The sequence below is a fragment of the Littorina saxatilis genome, linkage group LG3 (genome assembly GCF_037325665.1).
Source record: "Littorina saxatilis isolate snail1 linkage group LG3, US_GU_Lsax_2.0, whole genome shotgun sequence".
NCBI lineage: Eukaryota > Metazoa > Mollusca > Gastropoda > Littorinimorpha > Littorinidae > Littorina > Littorina saxatilis.
In genome coordinates, this window is record NC_090247.1 from 58,949,666 (window position 1) to 58,967,622 (window position 17,957).

A 17,957-nucleotide genomic window follows, 5' to 3' on the forward strand; every position below is an offset into this window, starting at 1 on the left:
GAATTATGCAGTCATTGTTGTCCTTTTTAACACCTTTTTAACATGTAATGCAGCAAGTGTTTAATTATAACAGAAGAATTGAAGCGGAAAAAGTAAAACTGTATTACTGAGCAGAGTTAAACAATCACGAGGAGTAGTTTTAATAAGTATTCTGGTAAAAAGACGGCGCAATAGTGTTTGGGATTTCGGGACAAGCATCACCAAGAGAAAGCGTCAAAATGGCGGACGATGGTAATAATTCTACACTTTTCTTTTTGAATGTAATCTGTAAGACCATAACTAATTTTTCGAACAGATTTTCACAGATTTGTATGGGTCTATGAGTCCTTCCATTCTTAGCAGAATGGTCCAATTTACTTGATTCAAAATTTGAGAAATCCTGTGGAGATTGCATGGATGTCTCTGCTAAAAGTAAAAGCAAGTAAAATAATAGAAGAAATCAAGGACCTATATATACATGTATATTGTATGCTAAAAATGTGTATGCTTTATATATTTATTTTTCTTTCTTCAAGATATGCCCCCACCCCTAGAAGACATGTCTGCTTCACTTGAGCAGGCGAAACGATTGAGAGACATCAAGTTGGGTACACACGGTCAGGGACGATCAACAAGTACTGCCACTAAACCTAAAAGCACATCTTCACCACAAATCAGCAACACTGTGGTAAGTTTATGTGATCCTTAGGGTTTGATATTTGGAGCCAGATTGAGGTTGGCTCTTTGAATAGAAAATGGCTAGGATTAGAAGTCATTAAATGTTTCAACTTTCACTGAACTTCTTATTCTCCTGTTTTCTTGAGTTAGGGACTTTGGAGTCAGAAGACTACATACAGAATTTATTTGTTAGACTTTTATTTATCTATTTTTTATGGGTTTTTTCTTTTTGATGTGCTCCTATTTTTTTATTTTTTTTTATTTTTTATGTATTATGCAGTAGTAGCTGTAGCACTAGCAGCGGGTAGTCAGAATTATATCTTTTTTCTCAGATTTAGATTTGTTTTTGGCGGGGAAATTGCTCAGTCGGTCGCGGTGCTGGCTTCAAAGTCAGTTGTCACTATCGGCGTGAGTTCGATCCCCAAGTTTGGCGAGGGATTTATTTCCCAGCGTCAACTTTGTGCAGATTTTCATCGGTGTCCAAATACCCCTGTGTGCACGCATGCCCACATTAAACAACCCAAGTTCACAGCGAAAGTCTCAGGGCTTGGAAATATGAATACACGCATGGGTAGCTGTCGTGTACTGAGCAAAGAATGAACACTGTCACCCATTAAAACGGTTCAATAGACTTTTATTGAACCTAGAATGAAGGCATGAAACAACACTTGACAACTCTGAAAGATGGGGACGCCATGCTCCTACAACGGTTGTGCGCGGGAGAGGAGAGACACCACGTGACGGTGTGACGATTTTACTCTGGGATTATGTCATCTGCTGTGATGACATCATTTACATGACAGCAACGCCATATTGTATGGCAGCTTGCTTTTCCCGATGAGAGAGCAGCCCGAATTTCCATGAGGGTACCTTACAGGACTGTATGAAATCTTATCCTTATCATTATCCTAGTCCTCTTTTAAAAAATATAGTCGATCCTGCCCTGGCTACAACCTCTTGGTATGGACCCCCTGCCCTTTATGACCGAAAATAAACGCTGTAAAGTTTTCAACAACAACCACCTGTCTTTAAAGGACCACTTTTGGTTGGTCCCGTGAGACGGGCGCTGTGGCGGGGTGGTAAGATGTCGGCCTCTTTATCGGAAGGTCGTTAGTTCGAATCCCGGCCGCGGCCGCCTGGTGGGTTAAGTGTGCAGATTTTTCCGATCTCCCAGGTCAACTTATGTGCAGACCTGCTAGTGGCTTATCCCCCTTCGTGTGCACACGCAAGCACAAGACCAAGTGCGCACGGAAAAGATCCTGTAATCCATGTCAGAGTTCGGTGGGTTATAGAAACATGAAAATACCCAGCATGCTTCCTCCGAAAGCGGCGTATGGCTGCCTAAATGGCGGGGTAAAAACGGTCATACATGTAAAAATCCACTTTTGGCCCAGGAACGCAGAAGAAGAAGAAGAAGAAGGTTGGTCCCGTGGGTAGTCCTTAAAGACAGGTTCCAATGTCTTACAAAATCAGTCTTCTTCACATTTCAGATTGGCAAAGCCACACATCACAAGCCTTCACCCTCACCTCCACCACCTCCAGCACCAGCAGCAGCCAACAGTCAGTCAAGTTCTCCACCTGTCACAGAAAAATCACACTGTGCTAAGCCCTCTCCAAACACAAAGACTGGTTCCGGAGACTTTGGGGGCCTGAAAAAAGGATTCTTGTTCGGTGGATCGTCTAAGTCCAGCGGTGCTTCTCAGAAATCAAAGGCAGACTCTCAAAAAGGGAAAACAGACAGTGTGCAATCTGACAAGAACCAGGCAGATTCCATTCCTTTCATCAAGCCAAAAGAACAGGAAAAAGACTCTGGACTGAAGTTAGATGAAGTTCAGCAAGCCATGGAGTCCACAAAAGGATTTTTGCAAGATAAAGGTATTGTGACACGGTGATTAGAAGTTGTGTACCAGTGGGGTAAAGTCTTTGAAGAGGAAAGTTTTTGATGATCAGTTATGGGATTCATTGGAATAAAAAACAAGTCGCGTAAGGCGAAATAACAACATTTAGTCAAGCTGTCGAACTCACAGAATGAAACTGAACGCACTGCATTTTTTCACCAAGACCGCATACTCGTAGTTTCGTCAGTCCACCGCTCGTGGCAAAGGCAGTGAAATCGACAAGCCAGAATAGTGCGGTAATGGTCGCGCTGAGTAGGATAACACGCTTTTCTGTATCTCTGTTCTTTTTAGCGTACTGAGTTTGTTTTTAATCCAAACATATCATATCTATATGTTTTTTGAATCAGGGACCGACAAGGAATAAGATGAAATTGTTTCTAAATCGATTTCGGACAATTAATTTTAATCATAATTTTCATATTTTTAATTTTCAGAGCTTGTTTGTAATTCAAATATAACATATGTATATGTTTTTGGAATCAGAAAATGACGAAGAATAAGATGAAATTGCTTTTGGATCGTTTAAAAAATAAAAAATGTTAATGACAAGTTTCCGATTTTTTAATGACCAAATTCATTAATTATTTTTTTAAAGCCACCAAGCTGAAATGCAATACCGAAGTCTGGCCTTCGTGGAAGATTGCTTTGCCAAAATTTCAATCAATTTGATTGAAAAATGAGGGTGTGACAGTTCCGCCTCAACTTTTAAAAAAAGCCGGATATATGACGTCATCAAACACATTTATCGAAAAAATTAAAAAAACGTCCAGGGATATCATTCCTAGGAAGTCTCATGTCAAATTTCATAAAGATCAGTCCAGTAGTTTATTCTGAATCGCTCTACACACACACACACACAGACACACATACACCACGGCCCTCATCTCGATTCCCCCCTCTGGCTCTACGTTAAAACATTTCGTCAAAACTTGACTAAATGTAAAAAGGAGGGAGACAGGGGAAAGCTGCTGATATATAATATGAGTACTGGGCAGAATTTTTTTGTCAGTTGACTCAGTAGAGGTAGGACTGGTTATAGGCATACACAAGAAGTCGGACACAGGTGGAAAAGAAAATAAAGTCTTGTGACCATGCCTTCACCCTCAGCTTCCTGATTTTTCAATATTTACCAAAACAATATTTGCTTCCAGAGTGGGTCACAGAGGACTTGCTTGAAACGGTTCAGAAGAATGAAACCCTGAGTCGACGGCTGGGTGACCCTCGCTTCATGCAGGCTGTGACAGAATTCCAGACCAACCCCATGGAAGCAATGGCCAAGTACCAGAACAACCCAGAGATGCAGCAGTTCTTGCAAGAATTCTGTGGAATATTAGGTACTGCATGGAAGAGAAATTCTTGTCTTTGTAGTCGCACTATCACAGGGAGGGAGCGAGGGAGGGAGGGAGGGAGGGGAGGAGGGAGGGAGGGAGGGAAGGAGGGAGGAAGGGAGGGAGGGAGGGAGGGAGGGAGGGAGAGAGAGAGGGAGAGAGAGAGAGAGGGAGAGAGAGAGAGAGAGGGAGAGAGAGAGGGAGAGAGAGAGAGAGAGAGAGAGAGAGAGAGAGAGAGAGAGATATATGTGTGTGTGTGTGCGGAGGGAGGCTTTATAAAGAGACAGAGAGAGCCTTTTTGTGTGAATGACCGTGTGTCTGTCTATGTTTTTCAGTTATATATATCTGCCAAAATGTTTAAGATATACTTTGAGAGAGAGAAAGGGAGAGAGAACGAGAGACTTAGCCTACCTCTAAGCGTATCGCTATAATCACTAACTTCAAAAGGATGATGTGTACAAGAATAATAAGGGAAAAGAGATGTCTTAACTCAGCAAAAAAGCTGTTCCCCATTGATATATATATAGAATTTTTAACTGTAATCTGATGAATTGTAGTTTGTTTTTAAATGAAAGAATCAGTCACAGCAGTGACATCATCAGTCAGTTACATTTCGGTTTTTTTCTCTGAAGGGCAGTCACAGCAGTGACATCATCAGTCAGTTACATTTGGTTTTTTTCTCTGCAGGGCAACACTTTTCAGGTATGGGAGATAAAGATGTTTCCAGCACGCCACAGAAACCAGCACCAGCACATGCAGGTCCAAAAATCACAGAAGTGACGAATCAAGACAACAAAGCATCTTCAGGAACACAGCAATCTGCATTTCCTGTGGATCCGCATGTGCAACAGATCCTGTCGGATCCTGCCAACCGGGAAATCCTGATGGATCCAAAGGTGCAGCAGTTGATTGAAAACCTGCGCAGCAATCCGGAAAAAGCACAGAAGTAAGCTTTGTGTGTGTATGTGTGTGCATGTACAGTAGTCCCTTCCATTTCCAGCCCTTTCGTGGGCGTGAACCTGCCTGGAGCGGCCAGCTTTCCCATGACTAATGAGTTTTCCTTCTATAATTGACTCTTAATGGCCGTTAACCTGTCTGACGCGGTCAACGGTCACTGATTTTTGCCCTAAGGTGCCCCTCTTACTCGACAGGAGCGGCCACTTAACGGCCACTTGTCACTTTCGCGGGCGAGCGCCTGTGGCTCTCCCCGCCCACCCACCTCCCACCTGCTATCTGGCCGTTAGAAATCAGCACCTGTCCACTTTCTATAACTGTTAACACATGTATCGCCTGTTAATAAAGCTGACGAGTCAAACTCAAGATTGTTTTTGTTTACATTGGAGTGTGAGCGATCGCTGCGTGTTTGTGTTTGTTTGTTTCGTGAATGAAGACGTGAGTGATTGTTGAGTGATTATTTGAAGCCTTTGCAAGCCCGTCAAGAATTTGTTCAGTCAGTCAGTCAGTCTTTCAGAATGGCAACACAAACTCCAACAAAGAAAAGACTGGTGCTGACTTTAGAGCAAAGAGTGAAGGTTATTAAGGCAGCAGAGAATACTTACGCATGCGCAAACTGTAAATACAGACATGCGCATACATGTACATTTACGGCAGTCACTTCCGGATCGATCACAGCTGATGTGAGTTTGAAACACTTGTTTATCTGACACTCAAATACATATATAATAATCCAAACAACACACATAGAAACATACGAAACAATAGCTTAGCCAGGACGATCGAGTTAAACACGCAAATAATTAAGATGTATAAACAAAAGCAAAACTAACAGAGACAATGAATCGGCGGCTCGTGGATGATCGCTTTCTTTTCTTCATGAAAACTTGATCGTGTTTTTGGGGTTTTTTTTGGAGGAGGAGGGGGCCTGTAATGAACGGCCACCTGATATTTGCGGTCACCTTTGCAATGACTAATGGGTGACCGGATATGGCAGGTACTACTGTAATCATGTGTCTGTGGAAGAGTCCAGGAAAGTTCAGGCAGAGCTTTTGGCCCTCACATGCACCCATGATGTGGGGGGGGTAGGGGGGGGCAATTTTGTAGTATGTACAGTGGAACCCCCCTTTTAAGACCCCCTCCTTTTTATATTTAGTCAAGTTTTGACTAAATATTTTAACATCGAGGGGGAATCGAAACGAGGGTCGTGGTGTATGTGCGTGTGTGTGTGTGTGTGTGTGTGTGTCTGTGTGTGTGTGTGTGTGTGTGTGTGTGTGTGTAGAGCGATTCAGACTAAACTACTGGACCGATCTTTATGAAATTTGACATGAGAGTTCCTGGGTATGAAATCCCCGAACGTTTTTTTCATTTTTTTGATAAATGTCTTTGATGACGTCATATCCGGCTTTTCGTCAAAGTTGAGGCGGCACTGTCACGCCCTCATTTTTCAACCAAATTGGTTGAAATTTTGGTCAAGTAATCTTCGACGAAGCCCGGATTTCGGTATTGCATTTCAGCTTGGTGGCTTAAAAATTAATTAATGACTTTGGTCATTAAAAATCTGAAAATTGTAAAAAAAATTAAAAATTTATAAAACGATCCAAATTTACGTTTATCTTATTCTCCATCATTTGCTGATTCCAAAAACATATAAATATGTTATATTCGGATTAAAAACAAGCTCTGAAAATTAAATATATAAAAATTATTATCAAAATTAAATTGTCCAAATCAATTTAAAAACACTTTCATCTTATTCCTTGTCGGTTCCTGATTCCAAAAACATATAGATATGATATGTTTGGATTAAAAACACGCTCAGAAAGTTAAAACAAAGAGAGGTACAGAAAAGCGTGCTATCCTTCTTAGCGCAACTACTACCCCGCTCTTCTTGTCAATTTCACTGCCTTTGCCATGAGCGGTGGACTGACGATGCTACGAGTATACGGTCTTGCTGAAAAATGGCATTGCGTTCAGTTTCATTCTGTGAGTTCGACAGCTACTTGACTAAATATTGTATTTTCGCCTTACGCGACTTGTTAAGACCTTGTTTTCTCTCACTTTCTGTTCATAACCTCTGTAAAATTACCCCCAATTTAAGACTCCCTCCTTTTTGACTCACATGCGAAGCAAAAGTGAGTCTATGTACTCACCCGAGTCGTCCGTCCAGACGTCCGGACGTCCGTCCGTCCGTCCGTCCGGAAAACTTTAACGTTGGATATTTCTTGGACACTATTCAGTCTATCAGTACCAAATTTGGCAAGATGGTGTATGATGACAAGGCCCCAAAAAACATACATAGCATCTTGATTTTGCTTCAAGGTCAAGGTCGCAGGGGCCATAAATGTTGCCTAAAAAACAGCTATTTTTCACATTTTTCCCATTTTCTCTGAAGTTTTTGAGATTCAATACCTCACCTATATATGATATATAGGGCAAAGTAAGCCCCATCTTTTGATACCAGTTTGGTTTACCTTGTTTCAAGGTCAAGGTCACAGGAGCTCTTCAAAGTTGGATTGTATACATATTTTGAAGTGACCTTGACCCTGAACTATGGAAGATAACTGTTTCAAACTTAAAAATTATGTGGGGCACATGTTATGCTTTCATCATGAGACACATTTGGTCACATATGATCAAGGTCAAGGTCACTTTGACCCTTATGAAATGTGACCAAAATAAGGTAGTGAACCACTAAAAGTGACCATATCTCATGGTAGAAAGAGCCAATAAGCACCATTGTACTTCCTATGTCTTGAATTAACAGCTTTGTGTTGCATGACCTTGGATGACCTTGGATGACCTTGGGTCAAGGTCACATGTATTTTGGTAGGAAAAATGTGTAAAGCATGTGAGTCGTATGGGCTTTGCCCTTTTTGTTAAGACCTGATTTTCTCAGATTTGTGGATGTCTTAACAGCACGTTTCGCCCTGCAGTCCGGACTGACGATCTAACAGCGAACGACAAGAAGAAGAAGAAGAAGAAAAGGGGGGTCCACTGTATAACAGAGGTAGATGGATGTTAAGAGCAGAAAATAAGAGAAAACAGGGCCTTAAAGTGTGTGTGTAGGGGTCTCAAACTGGGTAGTTTATAATTATACAAGTTACAAACATTTTAAGCAAAACATCACTCAGAGAGTTTGTCTTTTTATTTCATACAGGATGCTTCATGAGGGAGACACTGCTTTCCGGCAGAAAGTGGACATCTTGATTTCCTTGGGCTTGCTCAAGTTCCAAGGGTGATCTTACATCTGGGCAGAAAGAGCATGGTCTGAAGATGGTTACCAAAGAAGATTGGGGGGAGGGGTGGTGGAGATGGGGGGGGGGGGGGGGAAGAGACTGAAATGCATGCTATCCGTCCAGCTCAAGCATGTCAATTGTATCTTATTCAGTATTTTTATCAAACAAATAAACAAAACAAGCAAACACACAAACAACCAGCAAACCATTTAACCATTAACCTACCAACCAACCTACCGAACAAACCATGTGGCAGCTTCTACAAATGCCTTGAATGCAAGTTCATTGTGCTGACAGTATTGGAATATCTATTTTGAATTTGTATTACGTGTGTATCAGCGATACAGGAATTATTCTGTGGCACAGGAATGTAACCGTTCAAATTGTGTTAGTATTTCTGTGTATGTGTTTGTGGCATCTCTTTACCTAGTTTCAGTGAACATGTGTATTACTATTGTTGTGTTCGTCTTTTTATCCAGTTGGAGAAGTCACCCTTTGTACATTGTGTGTTCTGAAATACTGAAACTCGGTCATAATGTATCTGATATTCAGATGGATGTTGAAATTCCGTCTTACACTTCAATTGTCATAATTTGAAAGTTTGTTTTGATATTTGTTTGTGAGAACAAAACATGTTTTACTCTTCCTGTATTTTGTTGGTTTTGTTTTGTTTTCTATGTTTGAAACTGATTACATACATGTACATATATATTAAACTGTCTCAAGGTATTTTCTGACAAATCAGCACGTGTGTGTGTGTGTGTGAGAGATAGAAAGAGAGAGAGAGAAAGAATCGGAGAAATCAGTAAAAACAAGCATTGACCTTAACGGAGGGCAAGATAGCCGCCTTGTGGCCGTGGTGACACGGGGGTGGGACATGGATACCGTCTCTGGGACTGCACAAACAGTTGACCCGTGACCTACCCATGCCGATTCTAATCAGCGAACTTAAGTCTTGCAAAACGGTTTCAAACCATACTGAGAGTGAGAGAGAAAGAGGGAGAGAGACAGACAGAGAGAAAGAGAGAGAGCATGATGACACGGGGGGTGGGACATGGATACCGTCTCTGGGTCTGCACAAACCGCGACCTTAAGTCATGCAAAACTGTTTCAAACCATACTGAGAGAGAGAGAGAGAGGTTAGCAACAGAGAGAGGAAGATACAAGTCGCGTAAGGCGAAAATACAATATTTAGTCAAGTAGCTGTCGAACTCACAGAATGAAACTGAACGCAATGCCATTTTTCAGCAAGACCGTATACTCGTAGCATCGTCAGTCCACCGCTCATGGCAAAGGCAGTGAAATTGACAAGAAGAGCGGGGTAGTAGTTGCGCTAAGAAGGATAGCACGCTTTTCTGTACCTCTCTTTGTTTTAACTTTCTGAGCGTGTTTATAATCCAAACATATCATATCTATATGTTTTTGGAATCAGGAACCGACAAGGAATAAGATGAAAGTGTTTTTAAATTGATTTGGACAATTTAATTTTGATAATAATTTTTATATATTTAATTTTCAGAGCTTGTTTTTAATCCAAATATAACATATTTATATGTTTTTGGAATCAGAAAATGATGGAGAATAAGATGAACGTAAATTTGGATCGTTTTATAAATTTTTATTTTTTTTTACAATTTTCAGATTTTTAATGACCAAAGTCATTAATTAATTTTTAAGCCACCAAGCTGAAATGCAATACCGAAGTCCGGGCTTCGTCGAAGATTACTTGACCAAAATTTCAACCAATTTGGTTGAAAAATGAGGGCGTGACAGTGCCGCCTCAACTTTTACAAAAAGCCGGATATGACGTCATCAAAGACATTTATCAAAAAAATGAAAAAAACGTTCGGGGATTTCATACCCAGGAACTCTCATGTCAAATTTCATAAAGATCGGTCCAGTAGTTTAGTCTGAATCGCTCTACACACACACACAGACACACACACACACACACGCACGCACATACACCACGACCCTCGTTTCGATTCCCCCTCGATGTTAAAATATTTAGTCAAAACTTGACTAAATATAAAAAGAAATGAAAATAAAGTTTTGTTTCAGTCTGCGTATGTGTGCAGGGGGGAGGGGGGGGGGGGGGTTCTGGGGTTTCCGGAAACCCCCCCCCCCAAGCCAAAAAAAAAAATTGTTTTTTGGGGGTATTAATCAGTGACAAAATCTGATGCCTGAAACTGGTAATGATCATCCTCAAAATGTACCCGATTGCACCATTTTGCATCCTTTTTTTCACAATTTTCCGAGGGGGCATGCCCCCGGACCCCCCTAGCAAGCTAGGTGCTTTGCGCCGTCAGCTCGGCGCTTCGCGCCTTCACACCCATATCTTCACAATATACTTTTGGAAACCCCCCCCCATAAAATGAACTGATCCGCCCCTGGTGTGTGTGAGTGTGTGCAGACTTGTGCAACAGAAATACCAACACAAGGAAATCAGTGATGCAAATCAAACATTTAGTTAGCAAAAGATCACTTGGATGAACCACTGCATCACTTTATCAAAGTAGTGGTACTAATACAAATTTGCCTTCCAAGAAGGCAAGTTTTACAAAAAGGAATAATTATGCACATTTAACTTTATATATTTTCTATTTATACAGCAGGATAAAAATAACTCTCCACGATCACTTTGATCTCAATGTCAAGTCTATCTGAAACGCAAATATCCCAACGCCAATTACAAGGCAGGAACATACCTCGACCGATGACAGCACGAATATATAGCTCGAGCAATGACACACGGTAATGCGCTTGTGCCCAGATAATGGAATGCAACCACACACAAAAAGAAGAAACAGAGTGAGAGACTGAGAAATGCTGCAGAATAACTTGAAATTTTTTTTTAAAAAGGGAGAGCGAGACAGACAGTGAGAGAGAGAGAGAGAGAGAGAGAGAGAGAGAGAGAGAGAGAGAGAGAACGCAGTGCAATAAAAAAGAGAGAGAGAGAGTGACAAAAAAAAGAGAGCGAGACAGAGCAGAGGGAGAGAGAGCCTAGGAGTGCAAAACTGAAAACAGACAGACAGACGGTAATCCGCTTGTGTCCAGACAGACAGAGAGAGACACTGACAGACAGACGGCCGGTCAGTAATCCGCTTGTGTCCAGACAGACAGAGAGAGACAGACAGACAGACGGCAATCCGCTTGTGTCCAGACAGACAGAGAGTCAGTCTCAGGCTGATCGCAAACGTGCTGCATGCTCGAATGAAAATAATAAACTAAAAAATGTTCCGGTCATGACGCGATTCGAACCCGGCATCTTCGCCTTTCCACGTGAGCGCTCTTACGGATTGAGCTACTGTGTATTCTGCAAAATCTAGCCTCTCTTAGAGTATAAGACAAAGCATTATTTAGCTAAATAATTCATTATTTAGATCAACACGAAAAAACGTAATTGCCATAAAGACGCGCGTCCTAATGTGAAACCGTGGCCTTTAATTGAGCCGCCTTGTCGGGGTGTCAGCCAAGTTAAGAGTTTAGAACGGCGGAGACTCGTACACATTGAGTACACATTCACATTATATTGAAAACGTCTTTGAAAACGTGACAACTGAAACGAATTAAAAATATATATTATCTGACTAGTGTACACACCCATGCTTTGGAAAAGCACCCATACTTCGTGAATAAAGGTCTCAAGTCTCACTAGCACATTTCTTCGACGTCAAGTCGGTCAGACGGTCAGTGTTACCTTGAGACGTGCATCCTCATTTCAAATCCGGCCTTTAAAATAAAAAAGTTCCCTGACTGGGCGCGTAAATTAAGGCGTGTAAAGCTAATAATTTTATCTCAAGTTTGACTGACCTCTATGGACTGACGTTCAGAACCTAATCGTTTTGCACACACCCTAGGCCCCACCGAATTTCAAGCCGGCTACTCACCGTAAATTTGAGCTCAATTGACCCCAGAGTACCAGGGGAGATACAAGTCTAAACCATGCTGTCGTGGGACAACGGACAAACATCCAAACAGACACAGTGAAACCTAATAGCCGCTTTAAACACAAAGGCGGCTTAAAAAAAAAGGGGGAAAAAAGAAGGAAAATGTATTGTACTAGCTACTTCGATCAGTACCTCTGTTTTTTTCTGTCTGTCTGTCGAGTCTCTCGTCTCAGTCGCTAACACACAGACACAAACAAACACACACACACACACACACACACACACACACACACACACACACAGGGGAGGGAGGGGTAGGGTGGGACATGGGGCAGGGTGGAACAGGCTCATTTTGACAAAATATTTTAACATCGAGGGGGAATCGAAACGAGGGTCGTGGTGTATGTGCGTCTGTCTGTCTGTGTGTGTGTGTAGAGCGATTCAGACTAAACTACTGGACCGATCTTTATGAAATTTGACATGAGAGTTCCTGGGTATGAAATCCCCGAACGTTTTTTTCATTTTTTTGATAAATGTCTTTGATGACGTCATATCCGGCTTTTCGTGAAAGTTGAGGCGGCACTGTCACGCCCTCATTTTTCAACCAAATTGGTTGAAATTTTGGTCAAGTAATCTTCGACGAAGCCCGGGGTTCGGTATTGCATTTCAGCTTGGTGGCTTAAAAATTAATTAATGACTTTGGTCATTAAAAATCTGAAAATTGTAAAAAAAAATAAAAATATATAAAACGATCCAAATTTACGTTTATCTTATTCTCCATCATTTCCTGATTCCAAAAACATATAAATATGTTATATTCGGATTAAAAACAAGCTCTGAAAATTAAATATATAAAAATTATTATCAATTTTTTTTTTTCGAAATCAATTTAAAAACACTTTCATCTTATTCCTTGTCGGTTCCTGATTCCAAAAATATATAGATATGATATGTTTGGATTAACAACACGCTCAGAAAGTTAAAACGAAGAGAGGTACAGAAAAGCGTGCTATCCTTCTCAGCGCAACGAATACCCCGCTCTTCTTGTCAATTCCACGGGCACTGCCTTTGCCACGGGCGGTGGAGTGACGATGCTACGAGTATACGGTCTTGCTGCGTTGCGTTGCGTTCAGTTTCATTCTGTGAGTTCGACAGCTACTTGACTAAATATTGTATTTTCGCCTTACGCGACTTGTTGATGATGCGATGCTTTATCCGGGACTTTTGTTTTCCCGCCAAGCTGTGATTTCCCAGACCAGTGTCTGGCGCCAAAGTCCTGCAGACAGTCGTGTTTGGTTTTGATGAGGCAGAAAATATTATCCAGATTCCAACCGTAAGTAAATTTTTAGCTCTTTAATAGGCGCAAGCTTTGTATTATTTGTTTTGACTTTACAAGAATGAAACTTGACACCTGCAGAGAGAAATTATTCAGGCATATTATGCTGCCGGATGCTACTTTCAATACTCTGTGTTTTCTTGACAATTTTAGATTTAATTGCACTGATCCACTGAGGGGCAGGGTGGGACGGGGCAGGGTGGAACAGTCCAAGCCTGCCCCTTCAGTGTTCCACCCTGCCCCTTGGGTGTCCCACCCTACCCCTGGGGTGTTTCACCCTGCCCCTCTCCGTAAATTTCTCCCAGTCTATAAACAATGAATAATATATTGTTTGTTTTACATGCATATCACTAATTTTATCAATATTTTTTTCAGTTGAAACTTTTATAGTTATTATTTTTCTTTTTTCTTTTTCGGTATTGTTCTTGTTTGTCTAAAATCACTATTTGCAAAGGATGTGAAATTGAAATACATAAATAAATCAATAGATAAATAAGTAAACAAATAAGTAAATGTTTCCTTTTATTTTCTTTCCACTTTCAGATGGTGAGAACATACAAAAGAAAGTCAGACCGGACAGAAAGATCTACTGAGAATGTCCAGCAACTCCACAAAGCAGTGATGGCTGTCAGAAAAGGCCAGTCTTTCCGACAAGTCGCTGAAGAATTTGGAATTAAAAAATCCTCTTTGAGGCGAGCAGTGAGGAAAGATGGCGAAGGAAAGAAGCTGGCCTCATATAGTGAGATGTCCCAGTCAAGGCTGATTTTCACCATTGAAGAGGAAGTTGAGTTAGTTCAGTACTTACTGACCGCATCACGCATTGGATTTCCTCTGGACACTGCGACTGTAAAGTCATTAGCTTACACCCTAGCCATTCGAAATGGGAATCGTGTTCCAGACAACTGGGAGAAAAACAAACAAGCCGGAAAAGACTGGATGACAGCATTCAAGAGTCGCCATCGTCAGCTCAGCATCAGAACCCCTGAGGCGACCAGCATTGCAAGAGCAACTGCATTCAATAAGCACAATGTTGGTACCTTCTTTGAGAAATTGAGGCGGCTGTACCAAGAACACACCCTAACGCCTGAAAGAATCTACAATGTAGATAAAACGGCACTAACCACCTCCCAGAGGCCTCAGAAAGTGGTTGCTGAGGCTGGTGTCAAGCAGGTCGCACAACTGGTCTCGCATGAGCGTGGAGAGACAGTTGCGATGCTGGGCATCATCAACGGCATCGGGAACTGCCTGCCACCCTGCCTCGTGTTCCAAAGAAAGAACTTCAAGAACCATATGCTCTTCGGTGCACCACCAGGCACCCAAGGCTTTTGTAACCCAGGCGGGTGGATGACGCAGGAAATCTTCGTGCAGTGCCTCCACCATATTCAGAAACATCTTCGATGCACGGTGGAGAAAAAAGTCTTTGTCATTCTAGACAATCATGTATCCCACATCTCAGTGGAAGCAGTTGACTACTGCAGAGACAACGGCATTGTGCTGTTGAGTCTCCCTCCCCACTGTAGTCACAGGCTCCAACCGTTGGACAAGACCGTCTTTAGCCCGCTGAAGAGGCAGTATAACGCAGCGATCACCTCATGGATGTACAACAACCCTGGAAAACGTCAGACGATCCACGACGTCGCAGGAATCCTTGGCGCTGCATATAACCGTGCCTTCACAAACATTTTCAGAACATCCCCAGTGGTTTCAAGTCCACGGGCATCTGCCCACTGGATACCGAAGTCTTTTCAGAAACCGACTTCTACCAAAGCTACATCAGCGACAAACCCTGTCAACAATCAACCACTCCCATTGAAACTTCAACACAAGCCGCCCAAAACGCTGCTGTTGACGGTCCACCTGATCCAAGCGCTGCTGACTGTCCACCTGATCCAAGCGCATCTCGTTCCCCTGACTCTATTCTGATCTGCTCACCTGGAGTTATCAGGCCATACCCAAAGGCTACCCAGCAGAGGAAGCGTACCGGTCAAGCGCTTGGCAGAAGCCGAGTGTTGACGGACACACCACAAAAAGCAGAGATGGAAGCGAAGAAGAAAAAGGTGGCCAAGAAACCTCGAGCTGTGCCCAAGAAACCTCGAGCTGTGGCCAAGAAAGCCAGAGCTTCAAAGAAGCGTTTGTTCAGTGAGGACAGGCGGTGGACTCTACAGGGATCTTATCACCAATCATCGGAAATCTTCAATGTCAATGAAGACTCACGAGGGCGTTGTTTTAGCTGGTACAAGGTTCTTAACTTCACACACAAATTCATATGTCCCACCCTGCCCCGTCATGTTCCACCCTGCCCCAAGCAATGTCCCATCCTGCCCCGTCATGTTCCACCCTGCCCCACATTTGTTTGCGTTTTTAACTGCGAATTCTCCTGAGTCGGTTAAATAAATCTATTTTTTGTTTTCTTTGTTTTGTGGCAAATTCAATAAAGTTTCTGATGACACCAGTTTTGTGTTTTTGTCTTAAGTATTGAATGAGATATTCCAATAAGGATTTTTTGTCCCACCCTACCCCTCCCTCCCCCACACTGACACACACACACACACACACACACACTGACACACACACACACACACACACACAGATGAATCCTAAATGAACACATCACACTGTCAATGTGTCAATAGGCTATGTGCTTTAATGACAATAAATTCTGATTCTGATTCTGTGTTCGCAAAGCTCAGCGCAAGGCAAACTTAGTTGCAGAGCAATTTTGGTGTGTTTTCGGTGAATAGACAATTTACAAGGGGCCGTAATTCTCACAGACAGATTTTTCGCGAACATGCTGTCTCTGTTTCGTTTCATTTACATCTAGTTCGACGCATCTCTGAACTCATCAACTTGTGTTTTAGTCAAGCATATCGTAAATATGGCAGACAAAAACAATTCTAACGGAGAAGTTGCAGACAACAACGGTATGAATTTGACGGAGGAGGAATTTTTGGAAGCTTTCAAACCACAGTTCCTCGCGTCTGGTGTCCCAGAGCATCTCTGGAGAACTGTGTACATCAAAATCAAAGAGGAGGTCTGTATCAATACTTCACTTTGAAGCTAGATTTAGTTTGTTTAGACGGGGTTTTCGGGGGTTTTCGGAGAAAATAAGTACCCGACAAAATGGCGGCGCACATTGTACAGCGGTACCTGCGATGAAAGGACGCCTTTGGGACCAGCCAAAAGTGTCCCTACAGTGCAGGTGGCCTTTCATGACAGGTATACTTTGGTAGAAATAATATAGAAAGGGAAAAAAGAAGGTGTCATTTTAATAAGGGAGGTGTCCTCTCATGGGAGGGTCCATACATCGCAGGTACTGCTGTTACATAGGCTGTTTCTGTTAGCACATTTGCAGGCTACAGCAGTCCCTCTCATGAACGGACACCCTTGGGCCATAGCAAAACTATCCGTACATTGCAGGTGTCCGGTCACGGGAGGGGTGACCACACCCACCCCCCCCCCCTCCGCCATACATTCACACAGAGACACACAAACAACAGGATTGAATCTATGCTAATCACTTCTTGTGGCTACTAAACAATAACAATAAACTCCTAATACTTCTTTAAACGTTCTGTAAAAATGATTTGTATGAAAAGTGTTGAAAAGAAGAGATAAAATAAATCCTCAAGGCAGTGAACACACTCACCATGCACTGACATACGAAAGCAGCCACACAAACACAGCACAGAGGAGCGTGTGCAGATGCTTTGAAAGAATAAGCTTGAAAACCAGTTTGAAGAAATAGCAGCAGATAGAGCTGCATGTCATAGTCATGTAATTTATTTTCTTCTTGTCTGGCTTTATTGACTGCATGCCGATCATGTGGCATGGCAGTGACTTTTCACTCTTCAGTCGGAAATACACAGTACATAACACAGCTCCCACTCTCCCTCACTAATGCCTACCCCAAGCCGTGACAACTGATGCTTGGAAATTGTGTGGAAGAGTACACCTCTCTATTTCTCTCCAATGCTCTTCCTGCTGACATGTAGTGACACCGGACACCCCACAGAGTTTAGCCAGCTACCCCTCCACCCCCCCCCCTCCCCCTCTCTCACTCCCGCCAGCCATGTACTGTTTGGGGCTGTGGCCAGAGAGGCCAGCTGCACTGTTCACTCAGAGCAAAACCAGTTGACTGTGTCCTAACTTTTGACAAAGCAAGACAACTGAAGGGTTCACAGATTAGGCAACCGACTCACTGGTCGAGGCTGAGGGGAAACAGGAGTATCTTGTCAATGAAAGAGGTTACACACAGACACACATGCTGAGAACTGTGGCCGTTTTTCACTCTCTTTCGCTCAGGACCTTCATTGACTGTACATGTGGTTTCTGTTGTTTACGTCCAACAGACAAGAATAAAGAGCACAGTGCAGTTTCATGTTGGCATCTTCGCATGTACTCCACTCCTGACCAAAACTACCCCCCCCCCCCCCTCTCTCTCCTGATGGGTACACGTGCACTCAAGTTATCAGTGACTGTCATCACGCCATTGCGGCTGTGATCTTTGTACCAAGAGCCGGACTGCTCTGTTATCGACTTTGTTGTGGTGAACATTTGACGATGGTCTGTCCGTACATTGGAGGTATGACCTGCTGTTGGGACCGAAAATGAGTGTCCGCGTCCACGTTTTGCAGGTGTCCGTTTAAGGGGGGGGA

At 42.6% G+C, this 17,957-nt stretch overlaps 3 protein-coding genes across 3 annotated transcripts in view; all 3 read left to right on the forward strand.

Moving 5' to 3' along the window:
* The first annotated feature begins 108 nt into the window (after nt 1-108).
* LOC138962798 (uncharacterized) lies at nt 109-8,812 on the forward strand. The gene is made up of 6 exons (XM_070334760.1): nt 109-231; nt 516-667; nt 2,148-2,532; nt 3,707-3,889; nt 4,571-4,829; nt 7,998-8,812. The coding sequence occupies exons 1-6, from the start codon at nt 219-221 to the stop codon at nt 8,077-8,079; spliced, it is 1,074 nt and encodes a 357-aa protein (XP_070190861.1). The 5' UTR covers nt 109-218; the 3' UTR covers nt 8,080-8,812.
* Nucleotides 8,813-13,165: 4,353 nt separating this feature from the next.
* LOC138961257 (uncharacterized) lies at nt 13,166-15,225 on the forward strand. Its single transcript, XM_070332858.1, has 2 exons — nt 13,166-13,299; nt 13,846-15,225. The coding sequence occupies exon 2, from the start codon at nt 13,846-13,848 to the stop codon at nt 15,223-15,225; it is 1,380 nt and encodes a 459-aa protein (XP_070188959.1). The 5' UTR covers nt 13,166-13,299.
* An 827-nt stretch (nt 15,226-16,052) lies between these two features.
* LOC138962800 (tubulin--tyrosine ligase-like protein 12) overlaps nt 16,053-17,957 on the forward strand; it is a 35,287-nt gene continuing 33,382 nt past the window's right edge. The window contains exon 1 of the mRNA XM_070334762.1: nt 16,053-16,333. Coding sequence (XP_070190863.1) covers nt 16,178-16,333 — 156 coding nt within the window. The 5' untranslated portion in view covers nt 16,053-16,177. The remainder of the gene's footprint in view (nt 16,334-17,957) is intronic.